Raw genomic sequence first — 22,758 nt, 5'->3', positions numbered from 1 at the left:
AAAAATACTTCAATGAAAACATGTTTGAGCTCGAAACCAATTTCCGCATAAATTGTTCGATTAATCCTCACAAGAAAAGGATTATAGGAGAATTTGAGGGGAATAACTTCATATCTCAATCCCTTTAGATGAGGGTTAGACGAACAAATCCTTAATCTTGCCTAGAGCATAGTGGTTTCCGTCAGCCATCTAGCATCTCTCACTCGAGTAACATTATTCATCAATCATCGATAACAATAGCCATCGTAGATGCTTTAAATTCATCATAATAAGGAACCAAGTAGCTCCATGTTTTTTTAATAAGGAGTAAATGACCGAAGCTATAATGAGTAAGTTACATAAGGAAAAATTATTGGGAAGTGGACTTTAAAAGACTTATGTAACTTTCTCATTTTGGTCATCTGTTCATAATAAACTAGACTATCTCCGTATAAGACGTAGGAGTAGAAATGAATAATTATAGTATTTATTTCTTTTTACTCCTCTTGGCATTGCAAACCATTGGAACGTATTCATTTTAACTAAAGATGGATGCATTTTCCTTTTATCTAACAGATTCAAAATTTCATCTGTTGAATACACATGTTAAATATTATGCTCCATCGGGTCATAGTAAACAATTTTCCTGCTAGCGCTGCACAAAATCCTGCCATCCCTCAAATCAATCCTAGTGGAATCCCAACATTTGTTTCGATGGATTAGCATATAAATTCTTTACTCCTAGATTGACTTCGCAATATAGTCCCTTTTTGTTGGGTAAAAGCGGCTTCGATGCTAAAAACAATATAGATATTAGCAAATCCAAATTTAGTTTGATTAGGACAAGTCAATAACTTTCATTATTTTTTAAGCGCATTTGCTGGACATAATTAATTTTTTTATTACAATCGAAATTCTCAACCTCTTGATTTACTAGATTGGAGTAATTGGAAATCCAGATTTCCTTGCATCATGCCATGTCAATGTTTGTAACAATTTTATATGAAAAATTATGTGCATAGAGCCTTTTCCCCATGTTAATATAGCTGACAAATGCGGTTAAGGTATTTCAAAATCTAACTAGATTATTTGAACTTTTTAGCAGCTACTGTTAGATAACGTATTGTTTAGATTATTCAATTACCTTGTGACATGGAAAATGTTTTTTTTTCACGAACGCATAAATAGATTGCACTTCAATGACACGGAAAATGGGTCAAGGGCTCAAGACCCATCTAAATATCTAATGCACTTAGTTTGGCTAACCTTTGTTTTTTTACATGTTTGTCATGTTTTAGATGCGAGAAATCGGTCATTTTGTGCACTACATGATAACATAGTGTAGTATTATCTTGCTTGAATATGTACTATGTATTTTTTTTATTGAATCCATGCATATGATCTAATATATCTAAACGTTAACATCCCTTCATGCAATATTAGAAGAACAAAAAGATACTCTCAATGTATCCATACACCATCCGCCTTTACTTGTAATTGAGTAAAAATAAGTAGAAAATATGGTACTAACAAGCATTGTGCATTTGAACCAACTTTATCCCCAATACGACAATCACATACATCATGTGTGTGCATAGAGGACATGTTTTTTTTTTCATACCATCATGTTTCATCCCCTGTTTCCCATGTGGTATGCTTCTCTAGGACTACTTTTCCTCGACCAAATGGTTCATATATATGTATCTTTGTATTTCTGAACATCTTAGTTTTCATCTTGCCTCTCGACAGTTATCATGCTTTAACCTTCCGTTACCAACCTACCACATTAATGTTATGATCGACCGATATTATCACATGTAGAAACCAGAGTATTGCTCATGTCCGTCATGTGGTAAACACTGAAACCTTAACTAATAGTATTAAGCAATAGATTATTGGCTAACCTCTCTATATTCATGACCAATTCAACTATGGTAAAACAAAATTTAAAATGAAAAAGACCAAGACTACTTCAAAATAACCATATTAACCTTTTCTTAAAAACAAGCTATCTGAGTTAATTAACAAGAGTTGCAACCACATGAACCAACAACTTACTATTGCTTAGTAATATGACCTTGTATGGCACTGATAATCAAAGCTTTACATTGAAAATTGTAATACACTGGATTCACACCGTATAAAAAGAACTTCATATGAAAGACTTATCATGAAGATCAAATAATGCATGTCCTAGGTTCAGGTGCCCGTACTTGCTTATACGCTACTCCCTCCGTCCTATAATATAAGGGATTTTGACTTTTTACTTGCAGTGTTTAACCATTCGTCTTATTCAAAAATTTTTGGAATTTATTTATTTTGTTTATGACTTACTTTATTATCCAAAGTACTTTAAGCACAACTTTTCGTTTTCTATATTTGCACAAATTTTTTGAATAAGACGAGTGGTCAAATAGTACAAGCAAAAAAGTCAAAATCCCTTATATTATGGGACGGAGGGAGTACCTGTTAATTTTAAAAACAATATTTTATCATATATATAACAAAATAAATAATTTGTGACAGTAATCTATATTGAACATTGTCGTTCTCACCATTCTGGGCTGGCTGTTAAAAGGCCGACTGACGGAGGCCCAACCCTATGCCCGCTGGTGTCCACTGTCCACAGAAGCACGGAGTCCGTGCAACGGGGCGAACAGCCGCCTCCGCCCGAGATAACTCACTCCGCCTCCCCACACGCATACTCTCTCTCCTCTCTGCGCCGTTCGCCTAGCTCTCCTCCCCCCCTTCTCTTCTTTCTCCTCACGGTTCTCACCTCCTCCCCCCTTGACAGTGCCCACGCCAAAACCACCGCTAACTCCCACCTCTCGCCCACACCTCCCTGATCCGATCCCTTCCCCCCTACAACCCTAGCCGAATTCCGCCTCCGCCGCGATCCGCTCGTCCCGCGCTCCAATTCCGTCCTTCATCCGCTCTTTGTTTTTTTTGCGATTGTTTTTTTGGGTGCGATTGGTTTGGTGATCCGCGTGTTAGGGTTCGGGAGTCGCCGGGGCGGGGGTTTGGGTGGTGGATTGGACCGGTAGGTGGCCGGGAGGGTTGGCCCTTGTGGTTTCGGGGTTTGGTTTCACCCGCCGCATGTGGAGAATCGGAGGACCTGGGAGAGGTTAGGGTTAGGGTTATGGGGAGCACGGGGGAGCCCGACCGGAAGCGGCGGCTCAGTAGCTCCGTCGCGCCCGGCGGCGGGGCCCCTGTTTCTCCTGCCAAGCGGCTGGCGGTTGCACCCACCTCCGAAGATAAGAAGGTATTTGCGCATCTCGAGCCAGCTCTGTATCGTTTTGAGTTAATGTTTATGGTGGTACCGTGTTAGTACTGTTTGTTTGAGTTCATGTTTATGGTGGTAGTACTGTTTGATATGTTGTTGTATGATAGCTAGATGGTGGCATGGTGACTGATTTTTAGCTGTTTTGTTATGTCATGGAATCCATACATCCGCTAAAAGATCTATTGTGGACTGTTTGAGTATAGATTGATGAGTTTATTCTTGACAAGTGTTTGATGCTTTTGTACTTATGCTGAGCTCTATGCAATTGCAAGTCTTGCTGTGTTGTGGTCGTTAGTGGAAGAAGCCCTATGTATATTGCCTCCTGTCAGAGTGAAAACAAAAATACTAGTAGGAATGAGCTATGCATTATCCGTTTCGGATTCTGCAACTATTGCACGATTGTTTATGGTTCTTTAGAGCAATTGATGTATTCTATAATTATTACTCGGTGATAGATGGGAGGCTGACTTGTGAAATTGTTACTTGACTTACATTGCATTCTTGTTTTCCCGTGTTCATGATAGCAGAAAGTGGCAATTCCTTGGTAAACCTTCGTATTTTGAGTTTTTTAAATGATCTTAGTTTTTTGTGGCTACATTTATGGATATTGAAATGGTTAACTTTGGACTAGTAGCGGATCTAGAAGTTCTCTTGAGCTTGGGCAAACCTAAACGAATGGGCTAGATTATAGGATTAATAAGTATTATTTTTTTGTCAAAAGTAGATAATGGCTGTTGGAGAACTGTGTAGCTTTGGCCTTAGGCTGATGGCAGCAAACATTGGTGTGAGGCTGTGTCTTGACTCCTTTGTTGCTTGCATAGCTAATTTAGCCTCTATTAAAAGAAGCAGATTAAGCAGGGGCATTAAGTGGTAATCCACTGGCTAATACGGTGGAGCCCGGGCACCTGCCCATGGTGGCCGGGCCCTAGCTCTGCTGCTGCTTTGGACAAATTTAATTTTCTTGCTGGCAATGATACCATAATGTGCCAATGCTTATTTACAATCATAGCGCCTTTTATTTTTCCATAGCATATGCTATTGTTTTTTGATATAGATAAAGGTCTAAATTGGGTCGTTAAATTAATATTAATGAAATTTGTCACCAAGTTACTACTGGTGACAACTGACAATTAATCGCTGTTACTACCGGTGACAACTGGCAATTATTCGCCTACTTTGTTATTTAATTTTACAAGAGGGAAATATGGGAAAAGATTGGTTAAATTTTGGGAGGGATAGGTCAAGGGTATAATGGCATGTTGGATGATACCTTTTATGCGTTTACTCATGTGTTACCGTATTTGGTCCAATATGGAATATCCATGCACAAAACCTTTTTTTCTTTTGTCCTGTAGCATGAAATGAACCTATTTATCATGTTGGTGATATCATCAGTACGACTCCTTTTGTGTTTATGTTCTGTTTTGGCTCTGCTCTTCTTCAAGTTGTAAATAAAAGATACTTGAATGTTGGTTCAGCTTTTCTTTTTATGCTTGAATTAGTGATTTCTCTTTGTTGCCAAACACATATCTTTAGTTTTGATTTCGCACACTGCCTACTTATATTGTCTTGTTTGGCAGCTCGATTTTACTGTACTCAAATACAAAAACCAAAAGCTCTCAGAGCAACTAGAAGCCCACAAGTTTGAGTATCGTGCTCTTGAAAATAAATTCGCTGGGCTAAAAGAGAAGCAGAGGACTCATAATGAGACACTTTCCTTGGTCAACAGTTCTTGGGAACAAGTAAGCTATTATTTTGTGCATGTTTTACCAAAAAAGACAGACTTTATAATGTTTCTTCCTGAATCCCTTTATTTGATCAGCTTGTGGCAGACCTGAAGTCAAGATCTTTTTGCAAAAGTGGATCTCCTAATTCCAGCCCTGGTTCAGGGCACAACAATGTACAAAAGGGTATGACTTCCTTTATTTTCTAAAAACATCCCAACTACATTTTCCTAGACAGGTTTTGAAATATGGGAGTGCCATCTACTCCCTCTGTCTCCTCATATAAGGGATTTTGACATTTTGCTTGCACTGTTTGACCATTCGTCTTATTCAAACATTTTTGGAATTAGTTTTTTTGTGACTTATTATCCAAAGTACTTTAAGCACAACTTTTCGTTTTTTATATTTGCACAAATTTTTTTGAATAAGATGAGTGGTCAAACAGTGCAAGCAAAATGTCAAAATCCCTTATATTATGGGACGGAGGGAGTATTTAAGTAGCAAATGATTATCACTATGGAAAAACCTTTTGATCTGGTCATCTTTGTGGTCCATTGCTCTTGTGGCAATTGTTTAAGATAATGCTGCTTGGTTGCAAAAACTGCACTTTTCAGATTATGTAATAAGTTATAAGTTATTTATGTTAATGAGCTTGATATGCATTTTAACGATGGCCGCTCCTATTCTTTTCCATAGTTGCCTATCAGGTTAACTATAAACCTTCTCTTTTCAGATGGTACTTGTGCACCCATAGAGAGGGACACTCTTAGAAGTCTTGTGGAATCTGGTGCAACTGAAAGTTCAGGTTGTTTGCCTGGTTGCCACTTGGGAAGTGATGCCCCTCCATTACATCTATCCACAGCTAATGCTCTTGGGGATATCTTTTTTCCATCAAGTGATCTTTTGCAAGCAAATGAGGAGTGTGCTTTGGCTGCTCTCACTAAATTACCAGAAAATGGTTCGTCTTCTAGTTCATATATTCTGTTAACTAGTACTCCCTTCGACCCATAAAAAACCAACCTAGTTTTGGATGTGACATATCCTAGTACAACGAATTTGGACATATCTCTGTCTAGATTTGTTGTACTAGAATGTGTCACATCCAGTCTAGATTCGTTTTTTGTTGGACGGAGAGAGTATAGCTTTCAGTTGTACTAATACAAAAGAAGTACTAATTTCATTCATGTTCTGTAGACCGCAGTAAGCAACTACAGAGTACTAGTAGCAACCTGTTGTCCAGCCTCAATAATGTCGTACAAGCATTAAGTAATCTTCAGTTGAAGCACAAGCAGTTAGCAGAGGATTATCAAAATCAAAGAGATTCCAGTGCCCGAAAAAGAGCTGAACATAGACGTCTAAAAGGTATCTTGTTTAGAGATTGTGCTGATGTTTCTTTACAGTTGTTTTAACTTTCAAATAAGCATCCATGCCATTTAAAGGAACATGTTTCGCAACATTTGAGACCTGCTATACATCTTGAATTATCAAACATGTTGCCATCAACTCCTATCTATCCTCCCTACGCATTAACCAGCAATCTTCTGGAGAGCATTCTTGCGATAATAGGCTGTACTGTTGCAGTACTCTTATATTTACTGCGCCAGCGCTTCAGACTTGTACCATATTTTCCCTATACATTTTTTTACCTAGATACGTTGTCCTAATACATTGGGTAAAACTAACCAGATGTTTTGGTTTACTTTGTCAAGAGGAGTTGGCCAGTGCTGCTTCTGAGTTGGAAGAAACTAACTACAAACTGGCAGCACTTAAAGCTCAAAGAGACAATACACAAGGAGCTCGAATCCCATATCCTACATTAGGAAACAAAAATATGCCTGAAGATAAGGTCAGAGATAAACAAAGAGAGATGCAGGATCTTGAAGCTACTCACAAGGAATTATCGGTAACTGCCATCGTTCATTTTTAAAGTTCCAAATTACTACTTCCTCCGTTTCACAATGTAAGTCATTCTAGCATTTCCCACATTCATATTGATGTTAATGAATCTAGATAGATATATATGTCTAGATTCATTAACATCAATATGAATGTGAGAAATGCTAGAATGACTTACATTGTGAAACGGAGGGAGTACCTGTGATATGTATGATCTGACCCAATTATCAACCAGGAATTGATTTCAAAGCGGTTGGTGGAAATTAAGAGATTACATGAAGAGAGAATTGAAATTTTGAACAAAATAGCAACTTTTCAGGTTTGTTGATTGGTCAAGCACAGAATGCATCCTTGCTTAGCCTTGAAGGCCCATGCTTGATATTTATTGCATGGGAGAATTTTTTAGTATCAGAACCTGTATGACTAACTTTGTGTGTGTTTTTAATCTCCTCCAGAATATCTTGATGGATTTCAAGAGCATTCGTTCTTCAAAAGCTTTTCAGCTTGTTAATGATCGACTTCAGAAGTCACAAGCAGAATTGGATCACTACCAGACATTATTAGAGAAATTACAGGTGGTTACTGGTCAGTGGATTTGTTGGATTCCAGAGTTGTATAGCAAAAATGTCTCGCTAGAGCATTTGATCTTTTGTTGAATTCCTATTTGATATGTTTCAGGTTGATAAGGATAAGTTTGTGTGGCAAGAAAGGCAATTTAATTTGAAAGTTGATCTGGCTGAGATTCCTGAGAGGGTTTCTACATATTGTGAGTCTAGCATTGCTGATCTCAAGAAGGATATTCAGAAACTACGTGATGAAAAAAACATGCTTATTCTCAAACTTGAAGAGGCTTCAAGAGAACCTGGTGCGGTAGTTACTATTCACTTTACCAAGAGTAACTTTCAAACTTGTCTTGCTAAAGCAGGTAATAAGGAATTGTTTGCACTTGTCAGGTCGGAATCAAGTTATTACAAAATTTAAAGCTTTAGTGTCATCGATACCAAGGGAAATGGGCGCGATGCAGAGTGAAATGACCAAACACAAGGAGGCTTCCTTGGAGTTGAATTCTTTGCGAGCAGAAGTCCATTCACTTTCTCGCATTCTGTCCAGAAAGGTAAATTGCTTGTTATTGGCTTGCACATATGACTCGCAAGTGTTATGGCATTGATTCGCCAATGTGTCAGGCTGTTTATTTTGTTTTATAGGAACGTGATAATGAAGAAGCATCATGCAGATCTGCCCGTGCGGGATCTGATATAACACAACTTCAATCAGTGGTATCTTGTTTGTTTAGACTCAGCTTATTTTTTCTCTTCATTAAGGTGTTTTGTTTAGCTATTGCAGGAATTTGTCCTCCCATGATAATTTGACATATTGAAACCAAAACCCTGTAGATTTCTGATCTGAAGCAAACTAATAAGGAGCTTAAGTTGTTCGCGGATATGTATAAGCGCGAATCCACTGATTCCAGGTATTTCAATTTTATATCATATATAATTCTCAACACAACTTTTTTTTTTGGCTAAGACTTGTGATATTTTGTAGAGATAGATGCATCTCACTTCTTAGGACAAAGAGTGCAGTGTAATGCCGTGTTTAATTGTTTACCTATCATGTATTTAATTCATTGAACGGTCACTCTACTATGGCCATGACATTTCATCACTCATCACCAGTAACTTAAGTTTATTTATTTTGTGATGGAAATAACATTTTTTTGTGTGTGTGGCAGGGAAATAATGGAATCCAGAGATAGGGAATTCCTTGAATGGGCTCATGTTCATGCCCTGAAATCATCTCTTGATGAAAGTAAGCTAGAGCAGCGTGTTAAGGCTGCCAATGAAGCTGAAGCAATCACACAGCAGAGGCTAGCAACTGCAGAAGCTGAGATTGCTGAATCAGGGCAGAAGCTTGGGACTTCTAGAAAGTACAGAATTATGCTTCTGAACATTGTTTCTCTTAGAACTGTTGAAGTAGGGGTCACTTCTCTTTTAGGGTTACTAAAGGAAATTGATGCTTACTGCTGAATGTTCACTGTGTTCAGGGATCTAGTCAGTTTATCCCATATGCTGAAGTCTAAACAGGAAGAATGTGAAGCTTACAGAGTGGAGGTCGAGGTGTGTGCCATCTTTTATGCATGCAGTTCAAGTATGGCTTTAAACATATATTAAACATTGTCATCCTGAGTTTGAAACTTTTACTAACCTATTCCAGTGTATCGGGCAAGCATATGAGGACATACAGGCACAAAACCAACAATTGCTACAGCAGATTATTGAAAGAGATGATGATAATACCAAGGTAGTGACTCAATGATTTCTTTAAAGCTATTATCTCAGATAATCCTCTCCCAAGCTTATAGTTTTATAAGAGTTCCCATTTACCACTGTACCAAATCTGGTTGCACAAATAGCTTTCATGTTTCTGATATATTCATAGGATGTTAGATTTGGTTATATTGTTAATTTGATTGTTCCGGAGACTCAGTACTTCATTGAAAAGCTGTTTACTTGCGTTAAGTTGGTGATGCGGAATTTCATAAAATAGGCCAAAGTTCCAAACCCTTGTGGACAGCAACTACTGGTTGCCAAAAAAAAATCCTTGTGGATTCCTGGATGAGTATTGCCTGCCCTTTATTTAGATATCTTTTTGAAAAGAAAGTTAGAACATTTTTCTAAATGACCATCAACAGTTTTTTTTTTTTTTGGGTAAATGGTGTTGTTTCAAGGTCAAAGAACCAGAGAAAATCAGGACGTCTGCGCCTTTTAATAGTAGAGATAAATTGAAAATTTTTAGCCGTGCTATTTGTACCATAGCTCCTTACTCTTTGGAGTGCCCTTGATAATCCAGGCAGCCTATCCAAGGGTCCTGAACTCCTGATAAATCTACAGTTCCAGTGATTGTGTATGTTTTGATCCAAAATTTTAGTTTGATGTTTTATTGAAATTTTACTGATAGTAAAGCTTGTTTACTTCGGATGTATTGAATAAGAAATGTGCTAACTCTGCATTTGGTATTTCAATCCCATTGAGGAATGGAAGCTTTAGGATGAATCAATCTGGTAGTAAACTATTTTTTCAGTAGTCGTAACATTTTTGTTTGGTGAAATCTACACTGCAGATTTTTATGGAGGGTGTTAAAGCAAAACAGACACAAGATGCTTTGCATTTGGAAACATATTCTTTGCGCAGAAACTTGCAGCAGGAAAGCTCTTTGATGGATCTGTACAACCAGAAAATTGTTTCCTTAGAAGATCAGGTAGGTTGAACGCAAATATTGTATAATCCAATACAATCCTTCCAGGAGGTGCTGAATATTATTTTCCCCTGATTCCCAGCTTAAAATGTGGTCTGATCGGGTTGGGAAACTTCAAGAGGATGGATGGCAACAATCTGTTTCATTGAGTAATTACCAAAGAAAGCTGGTTGATGTGCACAGAGATGCTCAAAAGCTTATGCAATCATTGGATGGAATACAAGCGAATGTTGGAAGCAGTCGTTTGGAAGTCGCTGATCTGCTTATAGAACTTGAGAAAGAGAGGTGCTCTATAAGAATATTTTACATTCTATGGGCTAATTTTTTCCAATAGCTGATCTAACGAGATGAGTTACATTCCAGGTTTAGTAAGAAGAGAATAGAGGATGATTTGGAGGTTATGTCAAGGAAAGCTAGCTCTCTTAGAGCCAAGGCACGTGAATCAGCAGTCCTGGAAAAGCTTCGTCATGAGGTCAAGGAGTATAGGGGGATATTGAAGTGTGGTATCTGCCATGATAGGCAGAAGGAGGTAAATGATCTTGATTTCGTTCTTTGACACTCTTGACAATATAACCTGTCCTTTTAACAATATAACCTGTCAAAAGACACTTTAACAGTGAGCAATCAACATTGGATATTCAGATCTAATATATTCCAATTGCAGGTTGTGATTACCAAGTGCTACCATCTCTTCTGCAATCAGTGCATACAGAAGTCCCTTGGGAACCGACAGAGGAGATGTCCTTCATGTAGCTTGAGTTTTGGGGCTAATGACGTGAAACCTATCTACATATGAGGTTGTTAATTTCAAGATGGTATCGCAGGCATCTAGATCAAGCTACTTTGATGGTCATTACTTGGTCATATGGTTAGATGACCATGCGAGTTGAAGATATGACAAGTACTAGCTTGTACAACCAAACATATAAGCAGAATGTAGTAGCCTAATTTGGTTGGCTACATGGAATTGCAGGTGTCTGGCATTCGTGATGCTAATGTTTATTCCTGCTCCCTTGTATAGTTCGGGATTCTCCTGGAGTAGTTAAGTCGCTAGATTAGTCTGACTTTTGCTATATCCATTCTGTTCTTTTGGGGAAAAAACATCCAACAAAAGGGGTGGTGCTTCCCGCCATACTGAAACATTGTACCATATATAGCTTGTAGTTCCATTGTTGTAGCAGACAATAAGAATGTAGGTTTTACGGGTTTTCCAGATTGTACATTTCAGGAGATTGGCAATAGCGAAATTTCAGTTGGATGCAGTTTGTTTGGTCTTACCTGAACGGCTGAGTGCCTGAATTTTTGTTTTTGTTTTGGGGCTATTAAGCTAAACCTATGCTGATTGTTTGGTTCGTTGTACGCTTAAACCTTGATATGTCCTCTTTTTGGCAGGCGTGACTGTTAAGCACAAAGCGCACACCCAGAAATGAATCAGCTGTCAGTGCGAAATCCCATTTGTGCACTCAATTTTCAACCTTTCACTTACAAGTTTGACATTTGCGAAATCCCATTTGTCTGGGATAGGAACGCTTTACGGTCCCCCAATTCCATTGGTGATTGCATTCAATTGTAGAGCTGCGTAATCTCCACCAGCTCTTTTCCAACATCTCCTATCCTCTAACCTTTGCGACATGTGATATGATACATCCATTTTGTCTTTTGATGTATAGTAGCTTCTGACTTTTGGCAACGTGACGCTCCGCATGTATGAAAGCTGACACTGATCACCAAGCTCGCGGACGATGCTTAGCTTTATCCGTGGAGACAGGTTGGTAGAGATGGCAGAAGCATCCTCTCCTTTTCCCTACCTATCGCCGTTCTCTTCTTTCTTTCATGGGTGACGCTCTCTCCCCATCGACTCTCATGTGGCATGTTGTTGAATACTAGTACCCCGTAGTTGGTTAGCAATCTGCCTTCGCTGATTCATCTGATAACAAGCTGAAACGAGTAGTCGTTACGGAGAACGGACGCTCAAGTGAAGGGTCACGTCGTGAAAGTTGCCTCAATCCGGAAGCTAGGCATCATTCGCATTTGACGCTTTGAGGCCTCCACTTCTGGAAATGCAAGTGTCCCCCTCCTGGTTCCCTTTTTGGGCTCCATTCCTTGTGGAAAAGTTGATGAATGTGTGTACCTGTAACATGTGTTCAGGTCAATACTGTTCTCTGCGCCTTCTACGACGTACAGCTAGTCAGCACCTGGAGGGTTCCACTCAGTCGCATTGCATTGTAATCATGTAAAGCCGGGGCGAGTCCTGACTGCACTCGATCAATCATCGCATCGTAACAACAGAGACATACCCAAATTGAGCATTTGACTCGTGGATAGTGCCATAGTGGCATACCCCCTTCCTGAAGTTGAACAAACAAGGGGGCATCATCCGGCATGTGGTTTGTCCTTCCAGAACGTTGGAGCAGAGGCAGAGGCGCAGAGCATTTGCTTTGCAGTTTGCACAGTTCCGTCGTCCACGAGACCCACGCGGTGATGAGACGCCCTCGTCCTCGTGCCCGAAGGCTGTAGTGCGGGCTGCCACCTTGCCTCACCTTCACCTACCCACCTGGTCCTTCACCGGAACGAAATCACAAGGAGAGGGACTGAGGGAGTCCCGGAAAACGGCGAAGAAGAACCCAGCCGCGTGCCGCGCGTGATGAGCCACGTCTCGCTCACGCCCGCCCGCGGACTCAACCGCGAGCTGATTGCGTAAGGTGACGCGCGCCAGCAGTTAGCCGGGAGCGGATCCGTGGCAAATTAGGACGCGTGGGTTGTTGGTCTGATGACTCTGGCTTCGTCGGTACCCCGCGGGCGGGCGATACGGTGCACGCGCATGCGTGCACCAGGCCGCTCGTGGAGAAGGGGGATCGCACGGCGGATTTCGCGTGCGGCAGCTTGCTCGGGCCGTGGCAGGAAGCCGAGAACCGATCGTGCGCTCGGGCTCGTACGCGGCGGCGCACATGTTTCTCCCGCCGGCACACTCGGTCCGACAACGAAGGTACGCAGTAGGACATGGGAGGGATCGTTCCGGTTCCGGGCGGGCACATGGCTAGGCGTACCGCGCGCCACATATGCTTCAGCCCGACCGGATGGACCGTCTCGCTCCTCTCTAGTGGACTGCTTGCCTTTTACATCTTTCACAGGCTCTCTCATTGCCACGGTATAAATTAGTGGGGCGCTTTAACATGGCGGTTAAGGCCCTGTTTCTTTTAGCTTTGGATTATTATAATCTAAATTATTGAGGTCAGATTACTATAATTTAGATTGTTATAATCTGTAGTAAAATAAGCGGTTAGTTGTTTCTTTTCTAGATTATTAGAGCCTAGATTATTGGGTTTGCAAGTCTAAATAGGGAGTGGGGTGGTATGGTGGGTAATTTTTCATCCAATATTCTGGAAAAAGCTCACCTAAATGAGCTTATCAGATTATAATAAGTTGGGCTACAGATTATAATAAGCTACTTTAATAAGTTGTCTGTTTCTTTCAGCTTACTCCTAATAATCTGGATTATAATAATCCCAAACTAAAAAAACAGGGCCTAATTCTCGATCATCTGAGTTAGTGAGTTACCTCAGGAATTATATGGCTGCATAGGGAATTTGCAGTACTACTCAGAGAGAAGGCACATTAACCGGCATTTCCAATTAAGTTCCAACACATGAGAAAAATGTGGCAGCGCGAATATGCGGCAGCAGTGTCCGGTGTCCGTACACGAACCCAGACCATAGTAACGTCGTTTTGCTGCTTGGAATGTGGGGTTCAGGACCACAAAGCTATAGCACACGTAGTAACGTCTGTATGGTCCAGGCCCTGAACCAAGGGATCCGCCCGAGATCCATCGCCCTTGCTTGCCCCGGGCATCCGAGACAGCATCATACGGGAGTACATGACAACGTGTTAATCCATTGTACCGCCACATGACAACACCGGTAGCCCCAGTTTAAACCCCACACCGATGGGAATACGACAGCTTTTAATTACGCACCGCACTCTCACTGCCTGATATACTTCTGTGGTGTATCGTGTGTTCTTTATTTGCTTGCTATTGCTGAACCGTCGGTTCCTGTCTAAGGTTTTCCAATTTATTTTAATCTTTTGTGGTGTTATTTGTGTCCCCTGCTTTTCATGTTGTTTATGCGGATCTAGAGATTTTTTTCATATGTATACAGTCATATGTCTGAATGTCCCCACGTAAATTGCTTGTGCTGATGTGCATGTATGACCACCTCTATATATGCGTGGGTTTATCTATACACGTTCAAGTGAAAAGGATTGACAAAGAGTGAAAAGAGCAAAAAGGCAGGTAAAAAGTAGTACTACATACTATTCGTACATAGTAGTAAGATTTTTCTTTATCGTGAGCAAGGATTCGGATTACCCCTCTAATCTTAGCTTAGCTGTCTGTGATCATGCCTACTTGGAATCGCCAGACGAAACCCGCGGGCCGCGGCAAGTGTCGACAGTCGAAGCAGGAATGGACTTCATATCCCTCACATCATCTACCCTAGTACGTACTATTACTGGTACTTTCAAATCTTTTCACGCGAAGTTTCATATCGCCTCCCTTTCTCTTTTGCTCTTTTGCAAGAGCGTATAATCCAGCGTACAACGTCATGGATGAACCCCGACCATTGGCCGATCGGGCAAATCTCATGGTGTCTAATCCCTGCACGCGCCTTTGCTCCACGCCCAGTTTTCCACTGTCCCTTTTAATTATTCACCATGTCTTCTCTAAATAGTCGCTGCCCATCAAATCCTCCGGTGGGTAAGACGTTCCTGTCAGTCTCTGGAGCTAGCTAACAGCAGCTGCGGCTGTGTTAGGTCGATCGATCGATGCAACACGTGCACGGGCGCCACGCAAATCTCCTTCCAAACAAGCCAGTCACGCTGATTAGCGGATGGCTAAGCTGTGTGTGTTGGTGCCAGATGGTAATAATAACAAGTGGCCACTCTGCAGGCGCATTTCCCTGTCTCTTAAAGCTGGGTGTCGATATGCTCTTGATCGGTAAAAAGGACAACGTATCTTACCGTGATGGAGATAGACGGCCTAACTGTCCCCCATCTCCGTCGTTTCTTCCATTCCGGCGCTGTACTTTTATCAAATTACCATTAGCTATCACCATTTGTCTACGTGCGTGCACAGTATCTCGCGTGACTTCTACGACTCTTATGTTCGGTCTGATACTCTGATGAGTGATGAGAATAAACCAACTGCTCATGGTAGCAGTTGCCGCCCTCGCATTGCATGCATGCACACATATGATCCGTGCGTGCGTGCATGGCATGACAAAAAAGTATAGCACACCGCGTCTGCATGCTAATGGAGACGTTGATGAGTTGCTCGGTCGATCGATGGCGACCTGCTGCATGCGGACGTATGTATCTGGATCCTAGTAAAAAAATATTCTACGTGCCGCCGAACACCTGTCCTGCTAATCACAACGATTTCTTAATTTAATTTCACTTCTTTTGCCTGGCCACTTGTTAACCTATCTGCCCTGTTTTGGTTAAAAGGAATCAACGCCCTCGGATAACATACTTATATGGCGGCCTGCAAACCTCAACCGTTGTCGTTTTACATACTTATACGTATAATTGTACGCGACTAAACGGGAGTAGGCATCATGGATCAGCTGGACTCCATGCGTAGATAAGCCGGCAATTAGAATCGTCAATGTTATTAGGACTAGTACTAGTGTCATTTTTTTTAAAGACGCACTATCCATTAATTGCTATCTGAAAGACACAGTTTTCTTTTTAAAATTTTGAATAAGAATGTACTAGTTCGTCTATAAACTTGTGGTTGCTAATGGGAGGTCTCATGTGGCCAACTTTAGTTTGGAAATTCTAAATCAATTCATGATGACTTGATTTGTGCAGACTGAAGCAGATTGGGTGCAGGGTACTGTAGATATACTGCAAGTCCCAGTCCTCCAACTGTACGTACACACTGCATGTCAAGATTTCGGCGATCGACGATCGGTTCATCCCCGACATGACGCGCATGAAATTTGTGGGAATTGATTTGGACGTGATGCAAAATCAACGTCGGGGACAACGACGGCATCGGAAAGGAGGCCCGCGATATTCTTCTCTACATGAGCACCGCTTTCACGTAGAATTTCTTGGCCAAAAGCTGGTGTCGATCGAAGGCTCGATCGCTGCATGCTAGCTAAGATCTCGTCGCGTCGCTCTCAGGGTGCCGATCCGATATTCAATTCCAGTGGTTGGTTGCCGATGGCCATCAGCGTGACAGGCACCCCCGTGAAACCTCCTCCACGGGAGACAAAATTATATTCAGGTGATGGCGAATTTGGCGTCGACATGGCAACAGCACAAGGGAGACCAGTGCGTTTTTCAGTTGCTTCTTTTTAACCAGTTGGGCTTTCTGCATTGTTTCTGCGAACGAGCACGTCATATTGATCGACTAATAGTAGTTTATATTGCACGAAGTTAGATAAAAAGAGAGGCCACGCCATTACTGTGGAATTACAGCGAGAGGTGTCCTAATTGGCACGATAATGATGCCACCAAAAGGTACCATATATCTCTGTTAGAAAAAGTACTAATACTATATCTTTGGCAGGTTAAGCGTTAGTAGTACGACTTTAGGCAATGTGTATATGTGGACAGTTCATATTCAGATACAGAATACTGTTCGAATCAGGCATGCACCAGCCGTTACCAATTTACACAAACAGGGGCAGGATTGGAAGGAGAATACTTGGAGAGAACGAACGGTTTTAAGAAGATAATGATTCGTGTTCCAGGGATTAAATACACAAGTTTAGGTAGGATGAACAGAAACTAAACAGAAGTCAATGGTTTTTTTAAGCTTTTGTTAAATTTTCTTCTTTATTATTCAATTGCTCAAGCTACTTACCCAGGGCTGGTTGACTCGACGCAAATGCTTGTCTAGTTGTCTTGCAAAAAAATATCAGGGTTAGTTGGACAGGAATCATTCGATTTGATTTACTCCTCCCTTTGATTCCTACTACCTCCGTCTTAAATTAGCAGTCGCTTTGACTTTTTTCTTATAATATTTGATCATTCATTTTATTTAAAAAATTAGTACAAATATAAAAACGGAGAAGATATATTTAAAATACTTTTGATAATAAAGCAAATCACAAACAAAATAAATAATAATTCTATAATTTTTTATATAAGACGAAAGATTAAAAGTTACAAACAAAAACTCAATGACAAGTATTTGGAACGTAGTCAGTAGCTGCCTTTTCCCATCATCACCAATCTGATGACCAACGCAATCTGATGACCAAGAGAGCATCAGGCCATTCTAGTGCATCACATTTGGCATCAGAACAGAAACACGAGTCAAAGACCAAACAGCATTATACGTATGCAGCAGCATATGTTCTTGTTTCCGAAATCCAACCAAACCTTACTACAGTACTCTTATCAAAAAGAGTGAACTAAGCTTTGGACCACATTTTATTACCTAAGTTTTACTTTGAACCACCCTTAAACATATCTTTTCATTTTGGACCGAATAAATTTGCTATTGTTGTGATTTGGATCACCACGAACGATTTTTTAAGTACAATCAATGACCTTAAACATATTAGCTCTAGTATACGGCCGAACTTCTCTATGCGTGGTTCATATGTTTGCCGAAAGGGAAGTTAGACATGACGAGAAAAGTTGTTCATAGTAGTCCAAATCGTAACAATGGTAAATTTACCCGGTCTAAATTAAAAAAATATATTTAAGGGTGGTCCAAATTAAAACTTAGATAATAAAAGGTGAACCAAAGTAAAATTTACTCTATCAAAAATTAAAAACCGCACCGTGATGTGCAGATGGGGGGAGGGGGGGGGGGTCGAGGAAACTTGAAACGCGCCAGGAGGAGAACGCGGCGGGGGGCGGTGCGGATTGACCACCGGCCACGCGGCGGGGAGCGCACACCGATGCGTGGACGCGCGCTAGCTGCCGCCTGCGTCTGCCGCCTGCGCCCCCCATCGCGCAGGCGACAGCAGCCTTTCGCACCCCCCGCGTGTCGATGAAACTCCGTCAATTCTCCGTACACTAGCGATCGGGCGACGTCGCGGCCTCTCTCTGGCCATCCGTGTCGCTAGCCAGCCGCGGCCGGGCCGCCCAAGCCAGCTTTTCACAATCCCTGTGCTGCGTCGGGCGCATGCCTGCTGTACGGAAGAAGAGCACGGCGACGCGCTGCTGCTGTTGCTCATGCTCTTTAGCGCCAGGCAGCGTTGCTCATGCTCTTTAGCGCCAGGCAAATTTCATTTTGACCGAGCAACGCCAAACACAAACTACTACTCTTTTCGTTCCAAAATATAAACATTTTTAACACAGTGACAAATTAAATATTTTTAACTTTAACCACTAATAACAAAAAAAAATAAAAAATCAATCATATAAAATTGATGTTACTAGATATTATTTAAAACATCTAATAACATCAATTTTATATTTATAGAAACATCTTATATTTATAAATATTGTTGGTTAAAATAGTATCTCAGAGATCATGTGAGAGTTTAAAAATATTTATATTTTGGGACGGATGGAGTATTAGTACTACCGTGGAGTACCGAGTACTCTACTTCTACTGCCTCCGTATGGTCCAACGACCTCGCTTCAGTACGGGATGCTACTAGCCTAGATTACGAGCTACTACTAGGCGGCACATAAGTGTAACACACCCTCCAATCTCCGTGAGTGCTTTGACTTTTCTTTTGTTGGTGAAACTGCAATCAATCATATCCATGCCTATGCCATGGCCATACCACCAATAATCAGGCACAAGCAAGCACAAAGATTTGGTTCGTAGTGTCCCCCGCGTATGCCAACTACACGCTCATCCTGATCCGAAACCGAAACATAGTCAGTACTAGAAGTATGAAAGGGGTTGCATCTAGAAGAAGATGCACTTTATGCATGCATTCCTACTACTTCTACTGCTACACTGTTTAGTTCTTTAGCTATTGTATCATCACATTGTCAAATTATGACGTAATTAGACTTAAAAAATTTGTCTCATAATTTACATGCAAATTATGTAATTGATTTTTTTCCATATTTAATAAATCATACATATGTCTAAACATTTAATGTTATGTTTTTAACCAAAATTTTTTGGATCCAACCAAGGCCTGCCTAATGTACACCAGCCAGGCAACAAACGGGCTGCTGCTAGTATGCTCCATCCTCCAATTCTACTCCTACCGTCAAAAGACCCAGCTCCCAAGAGCTGAGAGACTTGAAGGGGATGCCCCTAGACAGTGACAAGATGAAGCCAACAGCTACTCCTCTCTCTCTCTCTCTCTCTCTCTTCAGTCCTCACAGCAGATGCGCAGCTGTGTCCCATGGCGAGCAAGAGAGAGCGCCGTACTGCCGTCAGCGTGCGTGACAGTGCCTCCAGATTGGTGGTACGACTCGCCAGCCTGTACCCCAAGCATCTGGTCTCGCCAGTTGGACCTCATTACCACGAACTTGCCATGGGATGGGACACCTGGCTCCCCCCCGGCCTGAACGGCTGAACCTGGTCGCCGCACGCAGGGATCGTAAACACCCTTCTCGCCGTATTAACAAACCGGTTCGCGATCTAACAACGGAGAGGCCGAGACCGTATGCACGTTGGGGAGGAGACGAAAAAAGGGACGGGAAAAGATTAGCCCGTCACTGCACGTAACGTGTCCGATACTCCAAGGAAACTGGCAGTGGCAGCACAACACACACCATATGGCCCCGATCGATCAGTCTTTTTTTTTTTTGAGTTGCCCCGATCGATCAGTCATTCAGCGATGGATGGCATGCACGACGACGGTCTTTATTTCTCCGCGACCTTTTTTCATGTGGTTTTCTCATCACTGTTGCTTGAGGAGCAGAGCAGTAGAGAAGCATCAATCCATGTTGGTCTGCGTCTCTGTGCCTTGTCGTCGTGCCGCCATGCTCGACAGAATCTTCCTTTTCCATGCCAATGCGAGCCAAATCAAGAGCTCCTGCTAATGCACGGGACAGTTGGATACTCATTGCAAGTGGTTGCACGGATCGATCGACGTAGGTGTGCCGCCGTGATTTTAGACGTATTCTCCGAGCACGTATCTCCAGTTCTCCACTGGCTAGTTATGGCGGGAATGCATGTATGCAGTACTCTGATTGATTCTGGAACGTACTACGACTAGTATTTCTATAGTACTATACTAATAGTGATACAATCCGTATACTTAACCCCAATATAGATTGAAATTGGACAGCGGAGACTTGTGCTTAACTCAAGTGTCGTTTCCGACGAGGATCCGACACCTGCCTGACCGCGGAATTTATAAAAGCATTGCAGGAGTATTGATCACCACGAAAATCGACAGGCTTACGTGCACAACGTCGATTTGGGCAAAGGATTTGGGGATCGCAGAAACCGCGATTCCCCCATGAATGCGCCCCCACTGCAAAGCTATGAGTATTCAATTTGTGCCTCAGACCATCGGCAACGACGAGTCAGCCGGACCTAAAGGAAAATTGTTCACGCAATCCATCCACAAGGACCGAGTTAAAAGCAGGGTGGGTGCAGTGGGAGTAGGACTAACTGGTATAGTACGAGAGTAGGAGTACTCGTTAAGATGTTAACCCCGGGACAAGTTGTTGGTAGGCAAACTAGCGGCCAGGTTAGGCTAGTTAACCCAGCGGATCAAGCCAAGCCATCCGTCTAATCCGAGCCAGCCTTCCCCCACAAGGAAAAAATCGTTCGCGCGCCGGCACATGGTCTCTTGCACGAAAGACAATCATCGGGCCGGCAGCGCGGACTGGTCATGCACCGTCTCGCAGGCTTCTCGAGCGGCCGCATTGGCGTCTTCCGGAGCTCGCCCATCACCCACGCGCACGCACACGTTCCTCCAGGCTGACGCGGCGCGGACAGGCGAGCCGCCGTGGCCGCGAGCGACGACGTACGTACGGCGGGCGAAGCGTGGCCCGGGCTGTGCGACGACGAGACGGCATTAACTTTGGCGTAGCCGGGAAGCCGCTGTCTTTACGCGGAAACCGTCGCTTTCGGGGCCTTTATGCGCTCCCGCTCACTGCCGCGCCACACGTCGCCATCGCGGCGCAGCTCTGAAGGCAGTGTGCAGTGCAGCCGTGCAGGTCCAGGACGACGACGAGCGGGAGGAGTCAATCGATTAATCGCTAGTGCGTCTCTTCTCTTTTCTTGTTTTTTTTTTGTTGTTGTTGTTGTGCTGTGGTTAAGGTGGAGCTGGAAGGCTGGGACGATTTTGAATGGCGTGGACGAATCTTACCGTGGCTTCCAAGGCCGGTGACGAGCTGCTAAAACACCGGAAAGGTGCAAATCGGATGCGTCATGCGTGAATATCACACTGTCCATTTGGCCCAAATCTTGCTGGATCACTTTTTACCACTAAACAAAACAAGCTAGATAAGGGATAGTCGAAGATAAGATGCTTGTTAATTATACATATTCTTGTCCCCCAAATCAAGCAAGGCGAGGAAAAGGAACTGACTTTATACAACCTCGCATGCTAGATTTGGCAAAGAAAAGAAGAAAAAATGGAAGGAAAAAAAAAACAAAATACAAAGGGAGAAAAGAAGAAAGAGAACAGAGCAGAAGCAGAGTAAAGAAGAAGAAAAGAAGCACCGCCATGTACAAGCCACTGATCGATCTAATACACGGAAGCATGACTGGCTCCCATGAGCAGCCACATTGATCAGTAATCCCACAGCATGGGCTCCTCGAGGCGGAACACGACGCCGCCGGCCACGTCGTCATCGACGGCCCACGACGCCCCGCACGAGAGGCTCGAGGACGTCTCGTATCTCAGGTCCAGGAGCAGGTCCGGGAGGTCGAACAGCGTGCTGTCAGGGTCCGCTTCGGCGTCCGGCGGTGGCGGCTGCGGCGAGGCGGCGCTGGCGACGGAGCAGGTGTCGGGGCTCTTGGCATTGGCGTCGACGGAGACGGAGGGGAAGTCGGCTGCGGCGGCGGCGAGCAGCGCCGCCGCCTGCACGTCCTTGGGCGCCGCGGTGGCCGGGCGCGGGAGCAGGTGCGCGAGGTCCGGGAAGTTGAGGTGCGCGGTGCGGCCCTTGATGGCGAGCGCGGCCACGTCGTGCGCGCGCGCTGCCATCTCCGCGGTGGCGAACGTGCCCAGCCAGATGCGCGACTTCTTGCGGGGCTCCCTGATCTCGGACACCCACTTCCCCCAGCTCCGCATGCGCACGCCGCGGTACGTCGGGTGCCGGCCGTCGTTGCGCGGCCGCTTCTTCGGGGCGACGGTGGCGGAGGACGATGATGTCGACGTAGACGAAGACGAGGAGGACGCCGTGTCAGGGGAGGTCGGGGAGGCCAGGTCGTGGGAGTCGTCCATGGCTGCCGCGGTGGTGCGGGTGTGGACTGGAGTAGTTGGAGGCTTGGAGGGGAGCGGAGTGTAGAGGGCAATGGGGTTTTATGGTGTGGCGCAGTGGCGACGTGGCACGGGAAGAAAAACAAAGGGCCATACCTGGTTTGTGGGCCAGGCCTCTTTTTCCTGTTTTTTTTTTCAATTTTCTGTTTGAGATGATTAGTAGTAGAATGACACGGCTGGAATTAATTTTCTTCTGCTCTTTCCGTTCCACGATATAAGAGATTTTGAGTTTTTTATTACAATGTTT

General features: G+C 43.2%; 2 protein-coding genes across 2 annotated transcripts; one reads left to right on the top strand and one right to left on the bottom strand.

Annotated features, from left to right (window-relative positions):
• Positions 1 to 2,676: 2,676 nt before the first annotated feature.
• On the top strand, positions 2,677 to 11,399 carry LOC127770558 (E3 ubiquitin-protein ligase BRE1-like 1). Its single transcript, XM_052296320.1, has 19 exons — positions 2,677 to 3,241; positions 4,843 to 5,004; positions 5,085 to 5,172; positions 5,720 to 5,944; positions 6,181 to 6,348; positions 6,696 to 6,889; positions 7,118 to 7,201; positions 7,338 to 7,457; positions 7,561 to 7,747; positions 7,836 to 7,996; positions 8,088 to 8,159; positions 8,277 to 8,353; positions 8,615 to 8,809; positions 8,927 to 8,999; positions 9,097 to 9,183; positions 10,003 to 10,140; positions 10,220 to 10,422; positions 10,501 to 10,666; positions 10,802 to 11,399. Exons 1-19 carry the CDS (start codon positions 3,119 to 3,121, stop codon positions 10,931 to 10,933), a joined length of 2,655 nt encoding a protein of 884 aa, XP_052152280.1. The 5' UTR covers positions 2,677 to 3,118; the 3' UTR covers positions 10,934 to 11,399.
• A 10,141-nt stretch (positions 11,400 to 21,540) lies between these two features.
• LOC127769843 (ethylene-responsive transcription factor ERF038-like) lies at positions 21,541 to 22,533 on the bottom strand. Its single transcript, XM_052295502.1, has one exon. The coding sequence runs from the start codon at positions 22,473 to 22,475 to the stop codon at positions 21,822 to 21,824; it is 654 nt and encodes a 217-aa protein (XP_052151462.1). The 5' UTR covers positions 22,476 to 22,533; the 3' UTR covers positions 21,541 to 21,821.
• Between the last annotated feature and the right edge of the window lie 225 nt (positions 22,534 to 22,758).

Source organism: Oryza glaberrima, chromosome 4, assembly GCF_000147395.1.
Source record: "Oryza glaberrima chromosome 4, OglaRS2, whole genome shotgun sequence".
NCBI lineage: Eukaryota > Viridiplantae > Streptophyta > Magnoliopsida > Poales > Poaceae > Oryza > Oryza glaberrima.
Note: the sequence above shows the minus strand (reverse complement) of the source record. Positions and strands in the feature narration are given on the sequence as shown.

Coding starts and splice junctions, on each gene's coding strand:
- LOC127770558 (XM_052296320.1), top strand. CDS start 3,119: ATGGGGAGCACGGGGGAGCCCGACCGGAAGCGGCGGCTCAGTAGCTCC. Junction 5,945..6,180: donor CACTAAATTACCAGAAAATG/GTTCGTCTTCTA, acceptor CATGTTCTGTAG/ACCGCAGTAAGCAACTACAG. Junction 10,667..10,801: donor GCCATGATAGGCAGAAGGAG/GTAAATGATCTT, acceptor TTCCAATTGCAG/GTTGTGATTACCAAGTGCTA.
- LOC127769843 (XM_052295502.1), bottom strand. CDS start 22,475: ATGGACGACTCCCACGACCTGGCCTCCCCGACCTCCCCTGACACGGCG.